Source organism: Culex quinquefasciatus, chromosome 1 (genome assembly GCF_015732765.1).
Source record: "Culex quinquefasciatus strain JHB chromosome 1, VPISU_Cqui_1.0_pri_paternal, whole genome shotgun sequence".
NCBI lineage: Eukaryota > Metazoa > Arthropoda > Insecta > Diptera > Culicidae > Culex > Culex quinquefasciatus.
In genome coordinates, this window is record NC_051861.1 from 129,352,927 (window position 1) to 129,376,318 (window position 23,392).

At 34.2% G+C, this 23,392-nt stretch overlaps 2 protein-coding genes across 2 annotated transcripts in view; both read left to right on the forward strand.

Moving 5' to 3' along the window:
* LOC6048860 (kinesin-like protein KIF19) overlaps positions 1-23,392 on the forward strand; it is a 51,322-nt gene that overhangs the window by 21,241 nt on the left and 6,689 nt on the right. The window contains exons 4-7 of the mRNA XM_038266716.1: positions 18,058-19,042; positions 22,274-22,422; positions 22,504-22,587; positions 22,657-22,786. Coding sequence (XP_038122644.1) covers positions 18,058-19,042; positions 22,274-22,422; positions 22,504-22,587; positions 22,657-22,786 — 1,348 coding nt within the window. The remainder of the gene's footprint in view (positions 1-18,057; positions 19,043-22,273; positions 22,423-22,503; positions 22,588-22,656; positions 22,787-23,392) is intronic.
* On the forward strand, positions 1,128-3,020 carry LOC119771179 (serine/threonine-protein phosphatase 6 regulatory ankyrin repeat subunit A-like). The gene has a single exon (XM_038266717.1). It carries the CDS (start codon positions 1,136-1,138, stop codon positions 3,008-3,010), a length of 1,875 nt encoding a protein of 624 aa, XP_038122645.1. The 5' UTR covers positions 1,128-1,135; the 3' UTR covers positions 3,011-3,020.

The window sequence follows — 23,392 nt, forward strand, 5'->3', positions numbered from 1 at the left end:
GATAATCGAAGTAGTTGCCTCAGATGTACGATTTACACACTTATCTTTTGCCGAGTATTATGCAGCAAAGCATTTGTTTGAATTTTGTGGTTTAAAGGAGGCCCATTTTTGCAAAAGATACATTTGGAGGGACCTTCAAAGCCGTACAGTTGTGCGTATTTTCTTTATGGCGATGATTGAGTCAAACATCGCCATAAATTCGAAAGACGTGAGCAAAAGTTTTGGTAAATTAAGCCAGCAAGATATAAACAGGCTTAAGCTGTTGAAGGAATGTGGCACAGAAGTTATTTGTTGGGCTTGCAAAAGTGACTTTGAGAACATTGTGAAATGTTTGCACTATTTGCATGATCCCTTTACCTTTGAAAATGTGAGAAATGGCATGGGAAGACCCCTGCTTCGGATATCGTTTGAAAGTGGCGCACAAAAGGTGGACGAATTTTTAATAGAAATTTTCAAACAGAGTGCGACCTGCAAGTATCCTGTTCATCTGGCTGTTGAAAGCAATCGACTGGATGTGGTGAAACAATTAATTGCCGGTCAGATGGATGTCAATTTACTCGATGACGAAGGAAACACTCCAATATTTCGAGTCAAGTCGTTCGAGATGATTGATTATTTATTACAAAAAGGTGCAAACCTAAATGTCGCAAATCAATTTCAAAGTACGATGCTTTTTAATATCGTGTTTTATGGAGAGTTTGACTCCCTACCGTACTTATTCGAATTGAAAGATTCAAATGGGTACGAACTTTCCAAAATAATAAATGTTCCAAATGATATTGGGGAAACTCTTCTTCATGTGGCTTGTCGAACCGGTAACTTGAAAATAGTTAAGCTTCTGATCCAAAAAGGTGCCGATGTGAACATGAAAAACAAAAACTCTGATACGCCGTTAGATCTTGCATTGAAATTGTTCCACCTGGATGTTGTGAAATATTTGCATCATGAGTGTAACGCTGCCACAAGCCTTTTCAAAGCTGGAATGTCCGATTTTTTGTCGAACTCCGCTGGTAAAAATTGTTTTATCGTTAAAATAAGTGAAAATGCAGTCAACTGTATCTGCGCCGATATCGCAGAGACTGTTGAAGTCGAATGCACTGTCAAAAATGCTATTCTAACGTGTCTTTTTGTAAACATGGACTTCAATTCAAGGGATAACAATGGCAACTCTGTACTTCACCTAGTGGCCAAATCTGGGTGCATCGAGGCGATGAAGATTCTTTGCAAAAATAAGGTTCAAATAAATGGCCAAAACATTGAAGGGAAAACTCCCCTTCATTTTGCTGTTAAAAGCGGATCCTACCACCTTGTAGAGTTTCTGGTCTCTCAAGGGAGTGACCTCACTTTAACTGATAAAACTGGGAACACAGTTTTACACTCAGCGGCGAAAGTATGCGATGAGAAAATGATCAACACATTGATCGAAATGTTTCGATCGCACTCACTGTCACTGGATACCGAGAACTTTAATGGGAAAAGTGCACTTTATATTGCATTAAACGGAGGTAAGGAAACAACTGTAAAACTCTTACTCAATGCAGGGGCCAACATAGATTCATTGTTTAGTCTACAGTTTGAGTACAACTTCAGAATAAGTCAAATAATGGATCTTCGGAAGTTCTCAGGTACAACCTTTCAGTGTTTACTCGATAAAACAAACAAATGTTTACTCAAAGACGAAAATCTCCTTCGTTTGGCAGCTGACTTGGGATGTGAAAAATCAGTCAAAATCCTCATCGAAGCTGGAATGAATATCGATGCAATTTTTTTTATTGAATCTTTACAACCTTGGGTAAAAAATAACCCAGATTCTTCAACTAAAACAGCACTTCACATTGCTGCGCAACGCGGTCATAACAATGTGATCAAACTGTTGATAAACTCGAAGGCTGACGTAAACATTCAAAACGGAAAGGGACAATCTCCACTCCACTTTTCACCAACACCAAAAACGTACAATTTATTGGTTCGAGAAGGCGCCAACGAAAATGTAACGGATTTTGAAGGAAACACTGTTTTACACATCGCAGCAAGGGACAATCGCTTGGAATTGGTTGACTTTCTACTGAACAAAAAATCCACCGATGTTGACTGTGAGAATAGGATAGGGCAAACTGCCTTCCATTTTGCTTCCTATGGTGGGCATGAAAGGATAGTGGAATTGCTTATCAGAAAAAACGCAAACATTAATGTGAAAGACAATTTAGGGAAGACTGCGATTTTCTACGCAGTTAAAAGAGAGCACTCCAGCATGATCCGTTGTTTGAAAAAGCATTCAGCGGAAATTGATTTGAATGATTATAAAGGTATGTTACACACAGCTGTACGTCAGTATAAGACGGAACAAGTTGTTTCGCTACTCATGGTCGGAGTCGATGTCAACGAAGTCGATGAATATGATAGAACTGCCCTGCATTGGGCCGCATCACTTGCCCATTCAGAAGCTGTGTTTCAATTGGTAGCTGCCGGTGCAAATGTCAACACCTTGGACAAGTATGGCAATTATCCTTTAAATTATGCCGCAGTTTGCTACAATTTGCGAGAACATATGATTGGATACCTCATAGATTATTCGACCAACATTGACCATAGAGATAACTTCGGAGAACCTCCCCTTCATTCAGCAATTAGGAGTAGTCATTCAGATTACCTCACAAACATACTTATCGCAAAGCACGCATCCATTTATTTAGTAGATCTTAACGGAAATACACCTCTACACCAGGCAATTTCAAGAAACAAAGACGGTGTGACTCACCTACTCATTGACCTTCTAGCACCACCAGAGTTGACCAGCCAAAACAATCGGGGAGAAATTCCACTTCATTTGGCAGTTAGGGAAAATAAATTTGCACTGGTTGTAAAGCTAGTTGAAAAGGGGGCGTATATAGAAATTACACAACAGAAAACTGCGCTTGAATTGGCGCGGGACAAAAATTACTCGGACATTTATGAGTATTTAACAAACAAATTGGAACTACGATACGAAGTGGAGCCGTTAAAGTATTAGACAATGCTAAGGTCTGCCTGAAAAATAAAGCGATTTCTATTATAACAACACATCATCTTTTATTTAAATACTGAAGAACATATAAACTGAAAATAAGGAGCAGTCTTTGCTGACTGGTTACAATGTTCGCTTTGGAAGCGAATGGTCCTGGGTTTGATCCCCATCTGCTGTTTCATACAAATTTAATTTCAGAACTATACATAAGATTGCATAACTCGTAGGCGCATTTGAAATTGTGGGGGGGGGAGGCAAAATTGTATGGAGACTTGCATGGGTGAACCAATGACAAAATAGCGACTTTGGTCATAGGGAAGGCTCCCACATAGTTTGAGCCAAAATAAAAAAAGGCGTCATCCATAAAGTAAAAAAAGCAAAGCAATCCACTTTAACGACCCCCGGGTCTTTTGTGGGCTCTGTTGCAAGTTTCTGCTCATTTCTAGGCGTCCGAAGGTTATGTGTGGTGAGTCACTCAAAACCTCTTTTACGCTAATGGACCGACGTTTTACTTCCCCATCCGATAGAAGGCGTGGTCAGGCAAATCTCGTTTCGAAAAATGCCACCGGGTCCGTCTGGGATTGAACCCAGGCCATACTGGTGTTTGGAGCAGTGTTGGTATTATCACGCTCTCGCGAGAAAATTTTCTCTCTCTCGAGTTCTCGCCGCGAGTCTCGAGCTGCCGAGAGAAACTCACCAATTGCCCGTGCTCTCCTCCGCTCGCGAACGGGCTTTCTCGCGAGCCAGAATTGTCCGTTCGCGAGAAGTTGAACGTGTTAGACACGAACAAAAAACAACACAGCGATTGAAGTTACACCTCTATACCATCGCCTGGTTCATATTCATAAGCCTGATAAACAAATTGCTAGCTTGGGACGAACGGCTAGCACGAGACGCTCGCGAGCGCTCGCGGCGAGAGCGAGAACGCGAACGAAAATGCGAGCGCGAGCGAGAAGAGAAAACTACTACAAGTTCACTCCCTCGTTCGCGAGCGAGAAATGCTTTCCTTCTTCTCGCTCGAATTCCAACAATGGTTTGGAGGCTACCACGCTAACCACTAAACCACCGGACCCGGCATAAAGTATGTCACGCTAAAATCGGCCAAAATCGGCTTCTCAAAAACATCAGTAAAATATTTTTCATGTTTTTACAGTCACTTTTTAAATGTTTTGCTTGTTTTTCACACTTTCTGCTATAAAATGGCTCCATTATCATTTAAATTGAAAAAAATGCGTAGAGGCATAGTCTGGGACATTAGAAAAATTACTGCATTCTTCTTTTTACCTAAAATATAGGAAAACATAGGCAAAGTCACATAAAATAAGTAAAACTTCAAACCCATAAATTTTCTAAAATTTTAAGAGTTCTTCTTTTGTGGGTTGGGTTGTAGAGGGTTAAGGAAAATTACCTATTTGTTGATCTTATGAGTTGTTACTTTTGATTTTAAAATTTAAATATTATCTTTATTAAAAAGATCAGAAAATTTTGCAGAGGTCAGATATTGTCAGTTGAAAACTGCAGGCTAATTCGGTGACGATTAGAAAAATCATTTTAATCGATTCGAATTCTTTGCGAGGGTTTGTCTCAGAAACTATTCGTCCGATTTGTAAATTTCCAGTTCAAACATATTTTTTTCCGAAGAGCTTTTTCTTAAAAATTATATTTAAAACTCAAACATCTAAAAAAAAATTAACATACTGAAAGGTTACAAAAATATGAAAACGGTACGCTTAATCAAATAATTGTAAAGTTCTTTTCGATTGCAAATTCGATTTTGATTAAAAAAATATTTTTAATATTTTTTTCTCCAAATTTTGGATAATTTACAAAAAAAACACATTTTTTCAAAATAAAATATTTTTCAACCCATATTTTGCGCTATCGAGAATAGTATTTTATCCTCTTTAAAAAAAATCAAAAAATTTCGAAAATTTCAAATACGTATTTTAAAAATTCAACTGATAGTCGTTAGAAATAAAATAAAATATTGGGAATATTTTTTTCCGTGTCCCAATTTTTGTCTGAAAAGTTCCAATCATAACCTACAACTTTTCCGAAGACTTGGTGTCTTCAGATACAGAATTTCACTTGGTGTCTACAGATACAGAATTTCATACATTTTCATACCAATTTTGTATGACCATGGCGGGTCACCCTAATTTATATATTATTGAATCATAAATCAGCAAAATTTGAAAAGTTTGTTTGCACAATATAGTTCAGCCTCCATTATCTGAAGCCACGAATCCACGAGCCACGAAAGGTATGTACCGTAAACCGGGGTGACTTTGATAGGATTTCAATTCGTTTTTGGAATATTTTCCAACAGGTAAGGTTTTTATCAAGATTATTATTTTTAAAACATGTACTGGGGTAGGCCACACAAAGTCCATGCACTATTTTGGAAAAAAAAGTTGTTTCAATAGTGTTTAGAAAAATAGTTACGTTAAAAATTCTTAGTTTAAATTTCGGGGGTGACTTTGACAGTCATAGTTTTCCTTGTTAAAATCATATTTAAGATGTTCAAACTTTATTTGTACGTTAAATGAACCATCACTAAAGTAGCTGATATAGTTTTTAAGAAAAAAAAAATCAATGTTTATATTTAGTTAACTAAGTTTATAAGCTTTTTAACAAAATACATATAAATTTTTGGTAAAATTGTTAAAAAGTCGGAATTTTGTCTGATATTTGGTAAAACTGGTTTTGTTTATGAAATTATCGATTTATATTTCATTTTACACTGAATTCGAAGCAAGAATCACAAGTTTTCACATTTTGTATAAAATTTGTTCTACTGAAAATGCATATAAATCCGGAGATTTTTTTGAAATTGCGTTTCAAAAATACACATAATTTTTTATTTACAAGCTTATTAAATCTTCTCCTAGTAAAAAATTGTCCGAAAATGCATTCCGTTTTCCGATTTAAAATCATGTTCATTTTTTAATATTTCCTCGCCGCCATTTTGGCCGCCATCTTGGAGTTAAACATTCTAAATCACTTTGTTGCAGTTTGTCATACTTAAGCACGACGATCAAAAACAGGACAAAGATTTTTTGTTGTTCAATTATCCGAAGTGATTTTTTTCCAATGCCTTCGGATAATCGAGTCTGAACTGTATGTGATTCCAGAGCTTTACCAAAAATTTGATAACTCAAGCGAAGAAAAAGTTTTCCTGAAACTCTTTTCGAAGCAAGTTTAGTTCTGATTCATTTTAAAATGTCAATTTACGCAAAATCTAAAATTTTTCATTTTTGACAATTTACCCTAACAGCCCAAAAATCCATCGAGTGCGCTTGACCTCGGACCCTAATTCGTTACTGGTGTAAAAGGTAGTAAAAGGCGTAGTAGTGTAGGGCGCACCAAAACCAAACGGGGAACCCGGAACCGGGTACACTGTGGGGAAAATTCATTACTTGCGTGCACCGGATGCAGTTGATGTGGCGACACCAAGGGCCGTTCAAGGAGGGTTGGTTGACAAAATGTAGGTCGCAGTCAACGGCAGTGTTGGGATTTCGAAAATTTAATTTAATCGAGTCAAAAGTTGAACAATCAATTAAAATTCCACTCTCGTGAGAATTTAACCGTTTTTGCAAAAATAGATTCACTTTTCGAGTTGAATAATTTTCCCGGAAAATTTCACGCTTGTTGCCACGGGTTGCCAACACCAATTTGCGGAAGCTCTCCGGGGGCACGTACATTATCATTTGGAACTTTGACTTGGGCCGCTGGCTAGGGCCTTTTTGGTGTAAATTATTGCCTGCTTCTTTTTCTTTCCCCGCCTCCGACAACTTTATTTACACACCAAGCTGAGAGGGTTGAGTCTGTTACATTAGCGTTATCTATTTCGTGCTCAAATTCTACAGAGTTGCAGCACATTTTTTATTAACATTCTAAAAGTGCTCAGCAAAACTAGTTTGCTCATCCTAGTAAGTCTTGAGCAGTGCAAGTCCCAGCTTACTATGGCGGTATTCTTTTTGCACTTTTGGAATGTTGTTGAATTTTGAGAGCTTCTCTCCCCGTTAGAAGTTGAGGTAAAACTGTGGATTTATTTGATGCACTGAAGGGGGTGGAGGACGTTACTTCGAAAGTAACTCTGACGAAAAAGTTGAAACGGACGTTGAGAGAGCGCATTAACTAGCTTTTCAACTCACTCTTGCTGGTGGTGAAAGATTTTTTTTCGTGTCTCTTGTTTTGTATAAAATGTTTCGAAATCTATTTTTTCGCTCGAATGCTCTCAGATCAATAAGTGCAAAAGTGTAGCGTGTGAGGTTCACATTTCTCCAATCGATAAACTCAAACGGATATTAGTTTGAAAATCGTTTCGAAAACTGAAGTCCATTTTTTGTCCAAAATTTATTGAGCAAGCGAGACTCAGTTATCTGGACTCGTGTAGTTTGTTGCCTTTCTCATTGAGAAGAAGATGTTAAATCATTTAAATGGAATTTTTAATATACATAGACTTAAGATGTTATAGCTTTATTAGGGTAGTTTGGACTTAAAGCGTTTTTTTGTAATTTTCTGACTTTTTGTTCCTAAAAGTTAGATACCCGAGCAGACGAAAATAACTTGGGAATAACATTTTTTGATATTTGAAGATACTAGGCCAATAACATTTTATGTTTTTTATAACAAGAATAGTTATTCGTCGTTATGATTTTTTTTTTATTGGATTGTTATAGTAAGGCCGTTGCAAATATTTTTTTGAAGTTTATGTCCCTCGGCTCTGACCAAAGTCGAGAGGGGGCAAAAATAAAAAAATATAAAAATAGAAATTACAAGCCTAGGTTACAACATTTGAATGAAAAAAGTGTTTTAAAATGCATTTTACAGGCGTACAGTTGCTTTCCAATTGAAAATTTGAATTGAAAATTTGAAAATATCAAGGTATTGACAGGGGGCAAAAATAAAAAAATATAAAAATAGAAATTACAAGCCTAGGTTACAACATTTGAATGAAAAAAGTGTTTTAAAATGCATTTTACAGGCGTACAGTTGCTTTCCAATTGAAAATTTGAATTGAAAATTTGAAAATATCAAGGTATTGACAGAATTTTTTTTTTCGCAAAAAAAAAAAAACTTTTTGTCGGACTGTACATTGGCATTTCATGAAAATTTAAAATGTTTTCAAAGGATTTTAAACATGCTAAATATGATTATAAACACGGAAAAATGCATTTTAAATGGTTTTCAGTTGATTAAACTTTAATTTTCATTAAAATTTTGAAGTTTTTCTTTAAAAAAATTGTTTTGCCCCCTGATTATTCAGGCCAACTTTGAAGGGAGGGGGGGGGGGGGCAACATAAACTTTGAAAAATATTTGCAACGGCCTAATAACAGACTAATAACATTTTGAGTTATTCTTCGAACAAATCTTTGTTATTCTTTTTTGTTATTTTAACAACTAATCCGATCATCCCAATAACAGTTGGAGGTATTCATCCATAATAAAAAATGTTATTCCAAAGTTTTTTCGGCTTTCAACCAATATCAGACCAATAACAAATTTCGTTATGATAACATAAACTGTTATTAAACTCTTAGGCAAAATGGAGTTTTGAAGAAGATTCCATAACACTTTCTGTTATTTTAACAGTATTTGTTATTGAAATGGCATGAATTTTGGTATTACCGTCTGCCCGGGTAACCTAATCATTCATTTTAAATTTTCGATATTTTATTCGTTTTATGGATCTTAAATAGCATTTTTTGTGCTATAGTTTGCAACATCAAAAATAAAAAAATGCAATAACTGATTCCGAAGATATATATATATATTTTTAAAACGATATTTTTTGGGAAAATTTCGGAAACGTTCACAACATTTTTAAAATTCATTTTCTATTCAAGATTTATTTCCATATGAAAAATCAAATTCACGATTGTAAATGACTTTCAATTTTGTTTATAAATTTACTATTTACAGGTTTAAGGCATTTTAAGGTAAAATTTTCGAAAAATTCGAAATTTTAATAAATTTTTCTTTTTAATATGTCGTGAATTGCTTGAACGTTAAAATTATGTAAAAAATTGTTTTTCTCAGTGTCAGTAAATAAACCATACTTTTTCATCTTGTGATGATTTTTTGTAAAATTGTCTGCCCTCAAAAAATCTGACTAGAAATTTTCAAAAATGTACTAAATTTGTTTACACATTACACTTAATTCCAGAATTTCAAATTTATTTATGTTGAAAAAAGCAACAAAAAAACTACCAAAAGTTTTATTTATTATTGTGAAAAAACGATTCAATAGTTTCCAAGAAATCGCCAGCTGAAAAATGATGGCTTATTAGGTGATTCTGAGAAAATCTCATTTTTCACATGATTTAAACTTAAAGAGGATGTTTCTGAAGCAAGTCCGATAATCACAGTCAAAGTAAGAAAATTGTAAAACATTTTCGCAGCTTTTCAAACATTTTTTTGAAGCGATTAATTGATTTCAGAAAATTTTTCTATATTGCAAAAAAATCTACATTTTTCGAAACAAATTACCTGAAAATAGCTTAAACTTTCAACCGGTGCACATCATAAACAAATTTTTTAGTCATTTACAATTTTTATTCGGAATTTCAAAAGAATTTTGGATTTTTTTAACAATATTTTTAATTAAAGAAAACATTTTCTTGAAAAAACATTTTTATGGTACCAAATTATGTAAATTTTATTTAAAAAAACGAAACCAAAAAAAAAAAAATATGTTGGACCTTAATTCTTAGAAAATACAAAAATATTGTGAAAAACCAATCGCCCCATGTGACGGTTCTGAGCTCAAAAAGCCTGTAAATTTTGTGAAGGCCAATTTATGAAATTCAATCATTTTTAAGACATGTACAAAATATATATTTTTTTTCAGTTTTTTTTTGTTATACAAAAATAGCATTGAAAATTTGAACATCATAGATGCGCTCAACGCGCAACATTTGTAGCTGTGTGCGTCTATACTGTTTCAAGCAACTGTCAATAAGTTGTGGTGAGTTCAAAATTGGCGTGGTGAGTTTCTGATAATTCAAATTGATTGATAGAGATTTAGTGTATTTTTTTTGCAGGAAGATCTAAACTGATCAAAAATTGCCATTTAAATAAAAGTATTTTAAATCTTTTCAAAGCATGTTTGTATGGACAGTAGAGTGTAACAAAAATCCCTTTTTTCTGGCATTCAGGGGTTTGTTCCGGTGGGTGAGACCAAATCCCAAATATGAGCTTGATTGGACATAACAGGTGCTGGCGCTCCGCCCTTCAATTTTAAATGTGATTTAACCCGCAAAAAAAGATTTTTTCAAAAATGACTGTTGGCGTCAAATGGCGTCTTGGGCGTCGCGAGGTGCGACGCATATCTTTTTTGCCGGGGACAATTTTTTGAAAAATTGCCAAACTTTGAAGGTTTGTACCGAGCTTCCAGGTACTCCAAACTTCAATGTTATATATACCTACACGCCAGTGATGTTGAAAATAAACGCTTTGTGGCCTAAATGCCTCAAAATTTGATATTTTTGAAAAAATCTTTTTTACGGGTTATATCCCATTTAAAATTGAAGGGCGGAGCGCCAGCTTCGGCTACGTCCAATAAATTTTCGTTGTCTTTTTTATGGTCGTGCTTAATAACGACCCAAAATAATTTAGAATTTTTAAATAAAAGAAAAAATCATTTTTTTATTCAAAAGGCAATCAAATATTCAAATTTTACTAAAATGTGGGTGAATGTGTGTGCAAAACTTGAATTTGATGGTAAAACTAAGAAAATAAAAAATGGAATATATATGATTATCCGAAGTCCCATTACAAGCCTTCGCATAATCGATCCTTCGGATAATCGAATCTGGACTGTATAAAAAATCTAGCTATTCTGCTTTAATTAAGAGCGCTTTTTAGGAAACCACTTACCAACTTAAGATAGACAAATTTTAAATGCTAAAATGGGCTGTTTCTTACACTTGATATCAAATAAGTTATAAAGTTTTATTATATGGCAACACTGTTATGATATATCTGAACTTATCGATATTTTCAAAACTTTCCATCGTTAAATGAGTGTTCGAAAAACTTTTTGCTGAGTGAACATATTTGATAACCTGGCAACACTGCTCTGATATATTGTTTGATTAAATAATCATAAAGAAGTGAAAAAAGTCCCAACCACTTGCAGGTGAACTAAAACACATTTTTCAAAGCAACAAAAAAAAAAAAAAAAACAAAACAGTCCACGTGATAAACCTCGGTCCTCCGGTGTCCTTTCAGCATGTTCGTTTTTTTTTCATTTTTACCAACTGGATGCAGCCAATTTCCCCCTGCTTTTTCCTCGTTTCGCTCGAAACTGGTGCGATCCAATTCATCATGTGCGAGATATAGTGGTAGTCGAGTGGATAAAAGGGACAAAGTTTGGTGCTGGCTTTGCGGATTGGATTGTTTGCTAGTGGTTGGGCAACTTTTTTAAGCTCGTGATTTTTCACCTGTTTTTTTAGTATTTTGTTCTGCTTTAATAAACTTCAAGCGAAATTATCTGTTTTTTTATGAATCGAATCGAATTTCTTTTCTTAATCTTAACAGCAATATTGACATCATTCTTCCCTCAGGATTCAGGGCATATCCATTACCAGTAATCATTTCATCGTTCCAAGTTGCCTTCAACGGACAAGTCCTGTCCATCTCGGCTGGTCATTTCGTGCTGTTGGGGCATAATTCCTCCTCCTTCTCCTCTAACCCAGCAGCAAAATGCTTCATATTCGCACTGACAACTTTAATTGGATTTTATTGATTCTGATGGCTAAGCCAGCGGGAGGGAGGTAGAGAGCCTATCATTGTCTAGTTATCGACTTGAGTTTGGTGTGTCAATAAAAAGTCGTTGTCATCGTCAGACTTTGTCGACTTTGCGCCCTTGGGGCCAAGTTACGAGAAAGTTATGTTTACTCTTTTGAGGTGGATGATGTTTACCTGTGCTGTGCTCGTTGAGTGGTTGTTTTCGAGTTGGCCAATGTCAACAACTGAGGGGTTGATGAATGGTTAATAATTAAAACGGTGACTTTTTTTGTGGGTTTTTTTAATGGGAAAATCGATTTTCTTCCATTTGAGCAAGGAAAACTTGGTCAAATACTGAGTTTAACATAAAATAACTTAAATAGCTCTAACCTTGAGGCACAGATCAGCAGACTTAAATTATTGAAGAAAAAAACGCGTGTAAATTTGCTGTGGTGAATTCCAAACAGCTGTGGTGAGTTTCCAATCCATTTAAACTGACCATTAAATTTTTGATTGATGAACTTTTAAAGACTTTTCAGACTGTTTCCTCAGTTTCAGCCAAGAAGCAACACTTTCTAAACGACACATTAAGGGGATCTAAAAACAATAGCACGAAAGCTATCGTGTTTACTTTTTTTTCGCACGAAAAAGGCCCTCCCCCTTTAACGCCGTACAAAAGCTAAGAAAAGAACCATTCCGCAGGGTGTTTGACGTGAATTATGTGGTTTTGGTAGTAGGAAATTTGCCGATGCCACGAAACTGATAAAAAAAGGTTAGAATGAACTCTTTTTTTCCTTTAATAGCTATGTGTTGTAGTTGTCTCAAGGTCAGCAGCGGTTCAAGGGAAAATGGCAACGAAAATAAGCACACCCTTCATTGTACGGGGGTTTGGGGGTGGCAAAGCGGATTAATCGTCTCGTTCGGTGTGAAAATTTGACCGAAAGCTCCCTCTCAGGCGCTGCTGTTGAATGGAGTGTTTCGATGATTATGGTATGGTTGGAGCATTTTTCCTTGAACTTTGTTGAGCTTTAATGAACTCTAATTGAGTGTGCTTTTGTGGGAAATTATTATGGTGATTCAAAATAGAGCTAACCTGGAATGCTAACCTGTAATGGAATTCATCACTTTTTTTTTGTTTTGTAAACCACCAAAACGTTTTTTTTTATTTTGCCTGGTTTTAAAAGCTATAAAGGTTTTGTAGTAATCCAGCTGCGTGTAATAGGCCTGGGAGTAAAATAAATTTTGCATTATTTTACGAAATTTAATGTAATATTACACCCTTAAATATGTAACCCATCAATATGGGAAACATACTTGACCCAAATTTCAAGCTCATATATGCGTCTATCTTTTTTTTAGCCTTATGACCACAGCGACCAATTAGAGGAATATTGTGGTGTGACTCTTTTTTGTAGCAAATCAGTAGGCTTAGTGATTTTTCACGCTCGAACATTGCAAATTTCACGGGGACCACTATTTCAAAACACTAAATTTCACGCAAATTTCACGGAACGTGAAAAATGTTAAAATAACTCTGAAAATCTTGTGTTTTAAGCACAGAAACTACATTTTATGTTTTATTATATATTATTCTTCAATAAACTAAAAAAATCTTCACTAGATGTGAACCTGACACCAAAAAATTCTCCTAATTTTCAAAAATGTTTCCACCTGGTTTATGGATAGGCTATATATATATATATATTTTGAAACAAAATGGAGGACGTACGTATTCTCATTTACTGAACTATTTTTTTAACACTCGACTAATTAAGCTAAAATTTTTACGCTAATTTGCTTCACATTCACATTTTATTGAATTTCATATCAAAACAAGATTTAATAATCTTGTAAAGCCAAAATCACACTTTTCAAAAACTAATTTAAATCAATAGGCAAAAGTAATACAATTTGTAACGAAATCGAAAATTTTATTCAAAATGAGAACAGAAGCCAAAACAATTAGTTTTTTTACTTTCACGGGAATCATTCACCTAAAATAATCAAATATCGTTTAAATTAAATAGGACTCAGAAAAAAAATCTGAAATGTTTTTAGAAGGTGATTTTAAAGACAAAAATACTCTTCATTTTATTTTGAATAAAACAAAGCTTGATTATTTTAAGTTCTTTTGACACCATACATTTCAAATAAAATAGCAGTTAATTTTTGACAACACCGGATGACAATATTATTAAATTTAGTTAGTTCCTAACAAAACCTGAAAAATCTTATCCATTCTTCAATGGTTCATATCAAGCTTTTCAATTGAAAACTAATAAAATTTACTTAAAGTCTTCATGCATTAAATATTTCTTTGTGTTGCTATTTAAAAAAATATTTGAGAAAATTGATAAATTTCACGAATTTCAAGCCGTTTACGAAATCGTCAAAAATCACTAACCCTATATAAGTAATTTATCCAGGGTATTCACTCGCTTAATTCTACAGTAGTTCATAAGGTTGTTTTTATTTTTATTTGAGTTTGATAAATTATTTTGAGAAAAATCGTTACAGTTTCACACAAACATAAAATTTCACGGGATTTCGCGGAAAAAGCCAAATTTCGCGGATTTCACGCTGTCCGCGAAATCGTGAAATTTCACTAACCCTACAAATCAGGTTATTAATCAGGAACCAAGGTTGTTAACGATAAAATTATCGAGGCTCAATAGTTCTATCGTTATCGTCGGGACGATATGTAAAATAAGTAGGGTAGGGTAATCATCAATGAGACACTTTTGGTTTTTAACTTTCAACGATTTTTGTATTTTTTTCATCAGCATGTTTTAATGAGCTTTTTGTTGCATTTTCTATCTTTTAATATGTTCTAACATTGACCAAAATATGAGATCGATCCGACCTCTACAGCCAGAGCTATCCAACTGTCTCATTGTAGACGCACTTGGCAGGAACAATGGGACACTCTACGAAAATCAATACTTTTTTAGTAAAACATCATGTTTTTGTATTGTTCCACTGCAGGTGACTTGCCTTGAACATTGTAAAGCAATTTTGTCAACTTGAAACTTTAATTAACAAAAGTTATACTTAAAAGTATTGAAATTTAGTAAAATCCATTTATTTATATCAAATAACTTTATATTTTTGGCTAAATGAAGTCAAAACTCAATAAATATGCCAAAATCACTTCCAATTCATGTTTTGAAGGATTTCCCTAGATTTTGAAAAGATTAATGAAGAAAAATCGAAGTGTCTCATTGTTACCCATGGGCTGAAAAGAGTGGGGAACAATGAGACAGCCCTGGATCCTGGGTATATTCTTAATTTTGGTCAAATCTAATGAAAGGCCATTGTAGCCTAACTCATACCTTTTGAAATGACGAAAGAAATTTGGAGAAATATTAGTTTTTTGTAAAATTGGCAGCCTATGAGCAAAAATGTAATTTTCAGGCATAATTTACTTTTACACCCCAAAATCACACATTTATGAATAACTTTGCAAGGGAGCGTCTATAACCAAAGCCACTATTATGGCAGACTTGTATCCAGTAGACACATCTTCCCCCAAAATATGAGCCTGATTGGTTGAAACTACGACTTGTGATAGCCATTTTATCGTTGTTCCCCGTGTCTCATTGATGACTACTCTACCCTACTCAAAATTGTTCACAAAATACCATATTTTTTTCGAAATAACTCAAATTTTCAAAATTTGCAATATGAGTATCAAATGAAGCGATATTTTGCATGCTGTTTCACTCTATAAGAGTTTTTTTTGTAAAATACTTTAGTTTTCACAAATTACCGTATTTTTTCGAAAAAACTAAAATTTTCAAAATTTGCAATATGAATAACAAACGAAGCAAAATTTTGTTTGCTTTTTTACTATACTATATGCAATATGGGTAGCAAACGAAGCGAAATTTGGTTTGATGTTTTACATTTTCTTAAATACAAAAAAATCACAAAATACCGTATTTTTTTTCGAAAGTACTCAAATTTTCATAATTTGCTATATAGGTATCAAACGAAGCGAAATTTAGAATGCTTTTTCACTTTATTTAAGGTTTTTTGTATTTTTTTTTTCACAAGAAACCGTATTTTTCTAAAATACTCAAATTTTTAAAATTTGCAATATGAGTATCAAACGAAGTGAAATTTTGTTTGCTTTTCACTAAACTATATGCATTATGAGAATCAAACGAAGCGAAATTTGGTTCGATTTTTCACATGAACAGAGATATTTTTGAAAATACATTTTTTCACAAAATACCGTATTTCTTCGAAAGTATTGAGTATTTTCATATTGCTTATGGGTACTAAACGAAGTGAAATTTTGTATGTTTTTTCACTTGATTCAAGTTTTTTTTTGTTGGAAAATACTAAAATTTTCACAAAATACCGTATTATTTCGAAAATTTTAAATTTGCAATATGGAATACGAACGAATTGAAATTTCGTATGTTTTTTTCAATTCATCAGAGTTTTTTTTTGGAAAATACTAAAATTTTCACAAAATACCTTTTTTTTAAAAAATACTCAAATTTTCAATATATGGTATATGGGAGCTTAGTACAAGAGAACAAAGAGTCTTCGAAATATTAAATATATTTTTTGGATCAGCCCCTGGCTAACATTGGTTATAAACGCAGGAAAATGCTTTTTAATATTTTTTTAGTTGAAGTTAAAATTATTTTTTCTTAGTTTGAAGTTTTTTTGAAAAAGAAATGAAAAAAAAAACCTTGAAAAATATTTGAAGTCTTAAAGGTCTGAACCTGGCATCATTTGCGAAAGAATTTAGGATTTTGTTAAATCTGTTAGCAAAAAGGATTTTTTTGAAAAATGCAATTTTAGGAAAAAATCTTTTCATTTTTGTCAAACAAAAATCAAAAAATCATTAATGGATTTGCAATTGTAAATGTCTATCGATTTTTTTTATGTAGTGCTCCGTTTTCTAGTCATAGCTATTTTAAAATGTCCAAAGAAATGTGTCAACCCTAGCAAAAGATACCCTAGATTTAAAAAATATCGAAATTTTTTTGTTGTTAAAAGAGCAGAAAATATCACAAAACTTTCTTTTTTTAACATTGAAATTCGAACCAATATATGTCTAATCTAGTGGAAAAATGTACCACATTTAATTACTCTATAAAAAACCAATTTTCACAAAATTTAAGCATTAAGACAAAGTGTTTAGAGCATTTAATGGTTTTAAATTTGGAAATGGATGTACACATTTTATTAGTCTGAGTCTGTTCTAACAAAAAACAATCCAGAAAAATCAAAATATTTTGCTCCTACATGGTTAAAACTGCTGTCCCAATTCTCAGCTCAGCGATAATATTTTTTGACGGGGTGCTTTGGGGGTGCATTTCCTTCAAGATGAAGGTATAATGGCGAAAATAGTTTTGGAATGTTGGTTGACAATATTTTTGATTATTTTCCAAAAATTATCTTCTTGAAAAAATATATGCAATATTAAATTTTCAAAAATCTCAAAAATCAAAAATCTTGTTTTGGGTGATTTGAACATATTTTTTTATAAATTCCAATTGGAGTACGATAAGTGAATATTAGTTATTACAAAAAAAACTGGACTAGTGTTAATTACATTTTATTTATTTTTTATTTTTATTGCTCTCCCCCATCAATTAAGGTCAAAGTCGACGGACATAAACTACAACAAATTGCAACAGTCTAAGATTTTTTTTATAATAACTGAATGTTCAATGTAAACATTTTTTGTTCATTTGAAGGATGTTTTATGTAAAACATCTAAAAATAGTGAATTAACAGGATTCCGAGGTATGTTTGTTTGTTTTTAAGTAATTCATCGAATTTCGATACATTGATCGAACATAAAGCACCATACGTCTACAATAAAATATTCTGAGATATGAAGAAGCATGGTGTTTTTCAATAAGATATTCCGAATCAAGTATTTTGGGAAAACACTTTTTTCAAAACCAAAAACAACTTTTGTGGAATTTTTGTTTCAAAGATGCATTAGAACATCGGAAATTGTTTCTATCATCGAAAAATAATAAACCATGAGTTTTTAAATATGTACAGAATTGTTGCATAACAGTGACAAAATGCTACCTTATCTCTCAATTTCACAGTACTTTGTGGATTAGTTTGAAACAAACAACAGTTGAGCACGTTGCATACAAACCACCCGACATCAAAGACATGTGCTCCGTTTGTAATAAGTTGGACACATCCTGCATAGAGAAGAAGCTCTTTGCTGAATGAAAATGCATTCACTGTGAATGGGTTGAAATTAACACAACATTTTAATCATCCCTAATAGCCAGCCACTTTTGATTGATTAATTTCCCTCTTCCCGCAGATTTCCCTCTCCTACTTGGAAATCTACAACGAGCTGATTCGCGACCTGCTCAACCCGGGCCCTAATCCGCTGGAGCTGCGGGAGGACAACAAGGGCAACCAGTCGGTGGCGGGCCTGTCGGAAATCTCCACCACATCCCGCCAGGAGGTCATCCAGCTGCTGATGAAGGGCAACAAGGCGCGGACGGTCGAACCAACCGCCGCAAATCAGACTTCCTCGCGGAGTCACGCCCTGCTGAGTATCACGGTGCTGAACCGGACTCCCCTGGGAACGAAGCAAGGGCGGTTGTTCCTGACGGATTTGGCCGGGTCGGAACGGGCCCGGAAGACCAAGAACCGGGGCAAGAGGCTGCAGGAGGGAGCTCACATCAACCGCAGTCTGTTGGCCCTCGGGAATTGCATCAACGCGTTGGCCGGCGGAGCGAGGTACGTCAACTACCGGGACTCCAAGCTGACCCGACTGCTGAAGGAAGCCCTGAGTGGGCGCTGCAAGACGGTCATGATTGCGCACGTGGCCCCCGAAGCAAAGCACCGGGACGAGTCCAAAAACACGCTGGTCTACGCCGATCGAGCGAATCACATCACGACGAGGCTGCAGAATCCGACCATTTTGGAGGAGAACCGCGAGCTGCCCATTCCGCACTACCAGAATCTGGTGTCGGAACTTCGTGAGGAGGTCGGTCGACTCAAGGCGAAAATGCTTGCCGATCGTCCGCGGAGTGGGGCAGCGCTGCAGAGACAACAGCAGCAGCGGGAGCAGGAACAGCAGAATCCGACGGATGAGCAGCTGAAGAAGGCCGAGTTGAAGTACCTGCGGGAGCAGATTGTGCAGACGTTTAAGCAGCAGATGCGGCTGAGAAGGAGACTGCTCGAGGCGGATAGTCATCTGCTGGGGTTGGAGTTGGATGCGGAGAGGCAGCACATGGTGATTTCCCACTGGCAGAGTCGGCAGGGGAAGCTGTACGAGAGGATGGAGGACGATGAAGGTGAGCTAAACAATCATGTTTTCGTTTTTCTCCTGTCCGGAGAACATTTTATGCAACATTACTGCCGATCTACGGATAATTGTCCCGGGTTCAAAACTTTTTTTTATGCAGTTAGTTTCAAAATTTAAATGTATTAAAAATTCTTCACAAAATACCGTATTTTTTCGAAAGAACTTAAATTTTCATAATGTGCAATATGGTTATCAAACGAAGCGAAATTTTGTATGCTTTTTAAATGCTACAATTTTCACAATTCTCTGGTTATTTTGCAATACATCGTAAGAGCCATCGCGACTTCCGGCACTAATTTGAATTTTTCTCTGAAACAAACCAAATTTTCATTGTGTTTCAGTAAAGAGCCCTTGAAGGTCGTGCAGATGAACAATTCATAGTATTTTTGAACTTGAAAATTCGTAAATTGAACGAGAACCAATCGAAAACTGTTTTGTTTACAACTGGCGCTTAGGACCTTTTGAAAACTAACCTGATAATTATAGTATTTATTTGTTCAAAAGTACTAAAATTATCAAAATATGCAATATGGTTTTTTTTTTTCGTAAAATCGCGATAACTCGTGATGTTTTTAAGCAAACACCTTATGTCTATATATCAAAATTTTTGTAATTGTCTGCTCTACAACTTTGTAGAACATTGTTACACTCTAAAAAAACCCTGCAAAGTTAGAAAAAACACGAAATTTTAAAATGAAAAATTTTGTTCTAAATGAAAAAATGACCCTTCTGGGTCAATGTAGATTCGAAAAGTACATTAAATTTCGCATAAAATAACATGTTCCAAAATTTTTTACAATCGAGTAACGGAAAATGGGAGAATTTTTAAAACTTTTTTAGTGTTTTTTTCGATAAAAATTACGTTTTTCCGGAATTCTGAGTACGCCATCAAATCGGGCGTCTAATTTTACATAAAAGTCCCTTTGACACCAAATTTCTATATCATCACCGTTTCAGGCTACAAATTATTGAAAAACACCTCTTTTTTCGCATGTTCAAAAATGGAAGGGGGTGTACCGCCTCTCCGTCACGAGATATCAAAAAACGGACCTCGGATTCGTGATCAGGGACAAAAGTCTAATAAAATGCAAAGCATACAAAATTTAACCACGTTTGATGCTCATGTTGCAAATTTTGAAAATTTGAGTAATTTCGTAAAAAATACGGTAATTTGTGAAAATTTCAGTTATTCAAAAAAAAAATCTAATAAAATGCAAAGCATGCAAATTTTGAAAATTTGAGTATTTTCGGAAAAAATACGGCAGTATGTGAAAATTTTAGTATTTTCAAAAAACTCCAATAAATTGAAAAGTATTAAAAAAATTTGCTTCGTTTACTACCCACATTGCATATTTTGAAAATAAGAGTATTTTCTAAATAACACGGTAATTTTTGAAAATTTTTGTTATTCAAAAAACACTCCAATAAAATGAAAAAGCTTTGTAAATTTGAGCACTTTTGAAAACTACGATATTTTATGAACAATTTTGAGTGCATTAAATTGAAACTAACTACAATTTCATAAAATATATTCTTAGCAAAAGCTTTAAAAATTTAACATAATATGGTTGAATTAAGTCGATTTTAGAAAGTTTAAAAAAATAATTATTCCTTTTTTTCGCGTTTGTCATGTCTATTTTAATATTTATTTTTGAAAAATTCAGTGAAAAGTAAAAAATATCAACTATATGATCTTATTGATAACAAGTTTTAGGAAATAACCCATTAACTATTTCAAATTCAGGGTTTAAAACGACAAACATTGAGTGCAAATTTTCAAAATTTTATTATTGAATTTTAACATGAGATGAGCTTTTTTAGCCTTGGCTTGGCCTGAAAGATATTTGTTTGCAGAAAAAAGTTGTTTGTTATTGAATATACTATTTTAACCCTTAAGACGGGCTCCGATTTAAAAAAAAAATGCTAAAAATCTTTTTTTTATCAATTTTTGATCTTCAAAAATCATTGGAAAGAAGAACTCTTAAAATTTTAGAAAATTTATAAGTTGGAAGATTTAATTGTTTTATGTGACCAAACCAATTTAAAAAAAAAAATCATTTTTAGCGGTCAACTTTGGCTGTGTTTTTTACTAACATTTCCTATATTTCAATCAAAAAGAAGTATTCTGTAATTGTTCTTGTGCCTATACGCATTTTTTACAATTTAAATGATAATGGTACCATTTTATAGCAGAAAATGTAAAAAAACAAGCAAAAAATTGACAAAAGTGACTGTAAAAACATGAAAAAATTAGATAGGAAAAATGTAACGATAAAAGGTGGTACAATAGGCTAAGTACTACCAAAAACAAACATAAACTAAACAAGATAAAAGCAAATTAAAATACTAAAAATGAAAAAAGGAAAACATAAAACAGAACAAAAGATACTCAAAAGATGGGAAAAATTAAAATTTTCGAAAAAATTGGGCAGTAAAGGTTAATTCCGAGTTTCTGTCTACCAAAAATTTGGAGACCAAAAAATAAATATAAATTTTCAAAGAAAATACTTCTGAAGTTGGTGAAAAGCTAGTTATAATACAATGTCTTACGTTTATTTATGTATTTTAAAATAAAATAGTAAATAAAATATAGCCTTGAATTTTGGAGCACAAATCAGAAAAAATGTAAACCCATACGATTTGTTTTAAGAAATTGAAAATCCAGCTTGAAATTTAAAACTGAGTTTTTTTATTTATTGCCTCCCCTCGACTTCATCCATTTCTGAGCGACAAAAAGTTTAAATAAATTTAGTATAAATCTAATTAACTTCATACTATAAAGGAAACAATTGAAAACGTTTATTTGAGGAACACACAACTCGATATTTTTGAAGTTGACGTCAGTAAACGCTTCAGTTTTGTCAAGGTATGAAAGAGTTGGGCTCCCTGAACACGCTCCAATTTAAAGAATTGAAGTTTAGTTAATTCCCTGCTAATTAATAAAATTGTAAATTTGGGTGAAAGGCTATGAAATCATGTTAAACAACCATGCGCACCCCCTTGTTTTGCTACTCCCATAGATAAACATAATTTCTTGAGACAATTCCATAGAATTTATAACCAAATTTACAATTTTATTTCTTGGCAGGGAATCCATTTAAATTCAATTTGTTTCAATATCAATATCAAAATTCTGAATTCAATGTCGAAAGAAGTGCCAAAAAAAACAACCGGAAAGCAGCTGTTGAAATTCTCAAATCATTTGCCCTCCCCTTTGCAGATTCCGACTCGGAGGGCAATTCCGCGCTGCGCTCCGCCTGGAACGAGCTGTCCGCCATCGAGAAGGAAGTCAAACGGTACCGCGAGATCCGAATCAACACCGAAAACGACCTGGAAGATTGCCGCAAAAAGGGTGTCTCGCTGGAGGATGTAAGTGGAGAAAATGCTTTCAATAACGATGATTTCCACTTTTCTTTAAAAAATCAAAAAAAATGTCTCAAAATTCCACAGCAACTTCCGGAGCGCATCAGCAGCGACGAGGAGCGGGAACTTTTGTCGCTGCTTTGTCGCGTTCACGAGCTGGAGGCCGATAAGGTGAGGACGCACGGAGAATCGTGAAGATATTCTTCGTTATTTTCCACGTTTTTTTTGTAATATTTGCAGGTATCACTGCAGGCGGAGCGTCTGGCACGGCAAGCGGAGCTCAGACGGCGTGATTTGCAGCTGTTACGCGCCGAACGGCAGAGGAGACTGTGCGAGGACATTATCAGCACCCAGCGGAGAATAATTGAAGGTTTGCGTTGTGTTTGGGAAAATTGTTGAAATTTTAAACGATGCTTTACAGAGTTTTTTTTTAGATTCATTTTTAATTACATTGACAATTTTGCGTATTGGCCTTTCTTCTAGAAAGGTATAGAGTAACATCACTTCTCCTTTCTCGCAATGAGAATAATTTGGCAAGAAAATTTCGACGAAAAACCTTTGAAAAAAAAAATGAAAAAAATCCGTCTATCTTCAACCTTTGATATTCTAGATTTTTTCTAATTGAGATCATGTGATGTCCGTGTGTGCTAAAACTGATAAAAATTTTGTATCGCGTGGTTCTCAGCTCCAATAATTCCAATTGTTTGTTTGTTCGGTTACCTGTATAAGCTGATGTGGTGTTCCTGAACAAGTAGTTGATGATAGATTTGCGTTTTTTTATATTTGATATGATTTTAGAATTTGTGATAGTTTTTTTTTTAGAAAATAAAGCCGATGCAAATATTTAAAAAAGTTTTTGTCCCTCGGCCCAGGCCGAGGTCAAGGGGGGGGGGGGGCAAAAAAATAAAAAAATATAAAAATTTAAATAACAAGCCATAGTCTTCACATTTAAATGAAAAAACTAACTTAATCCACC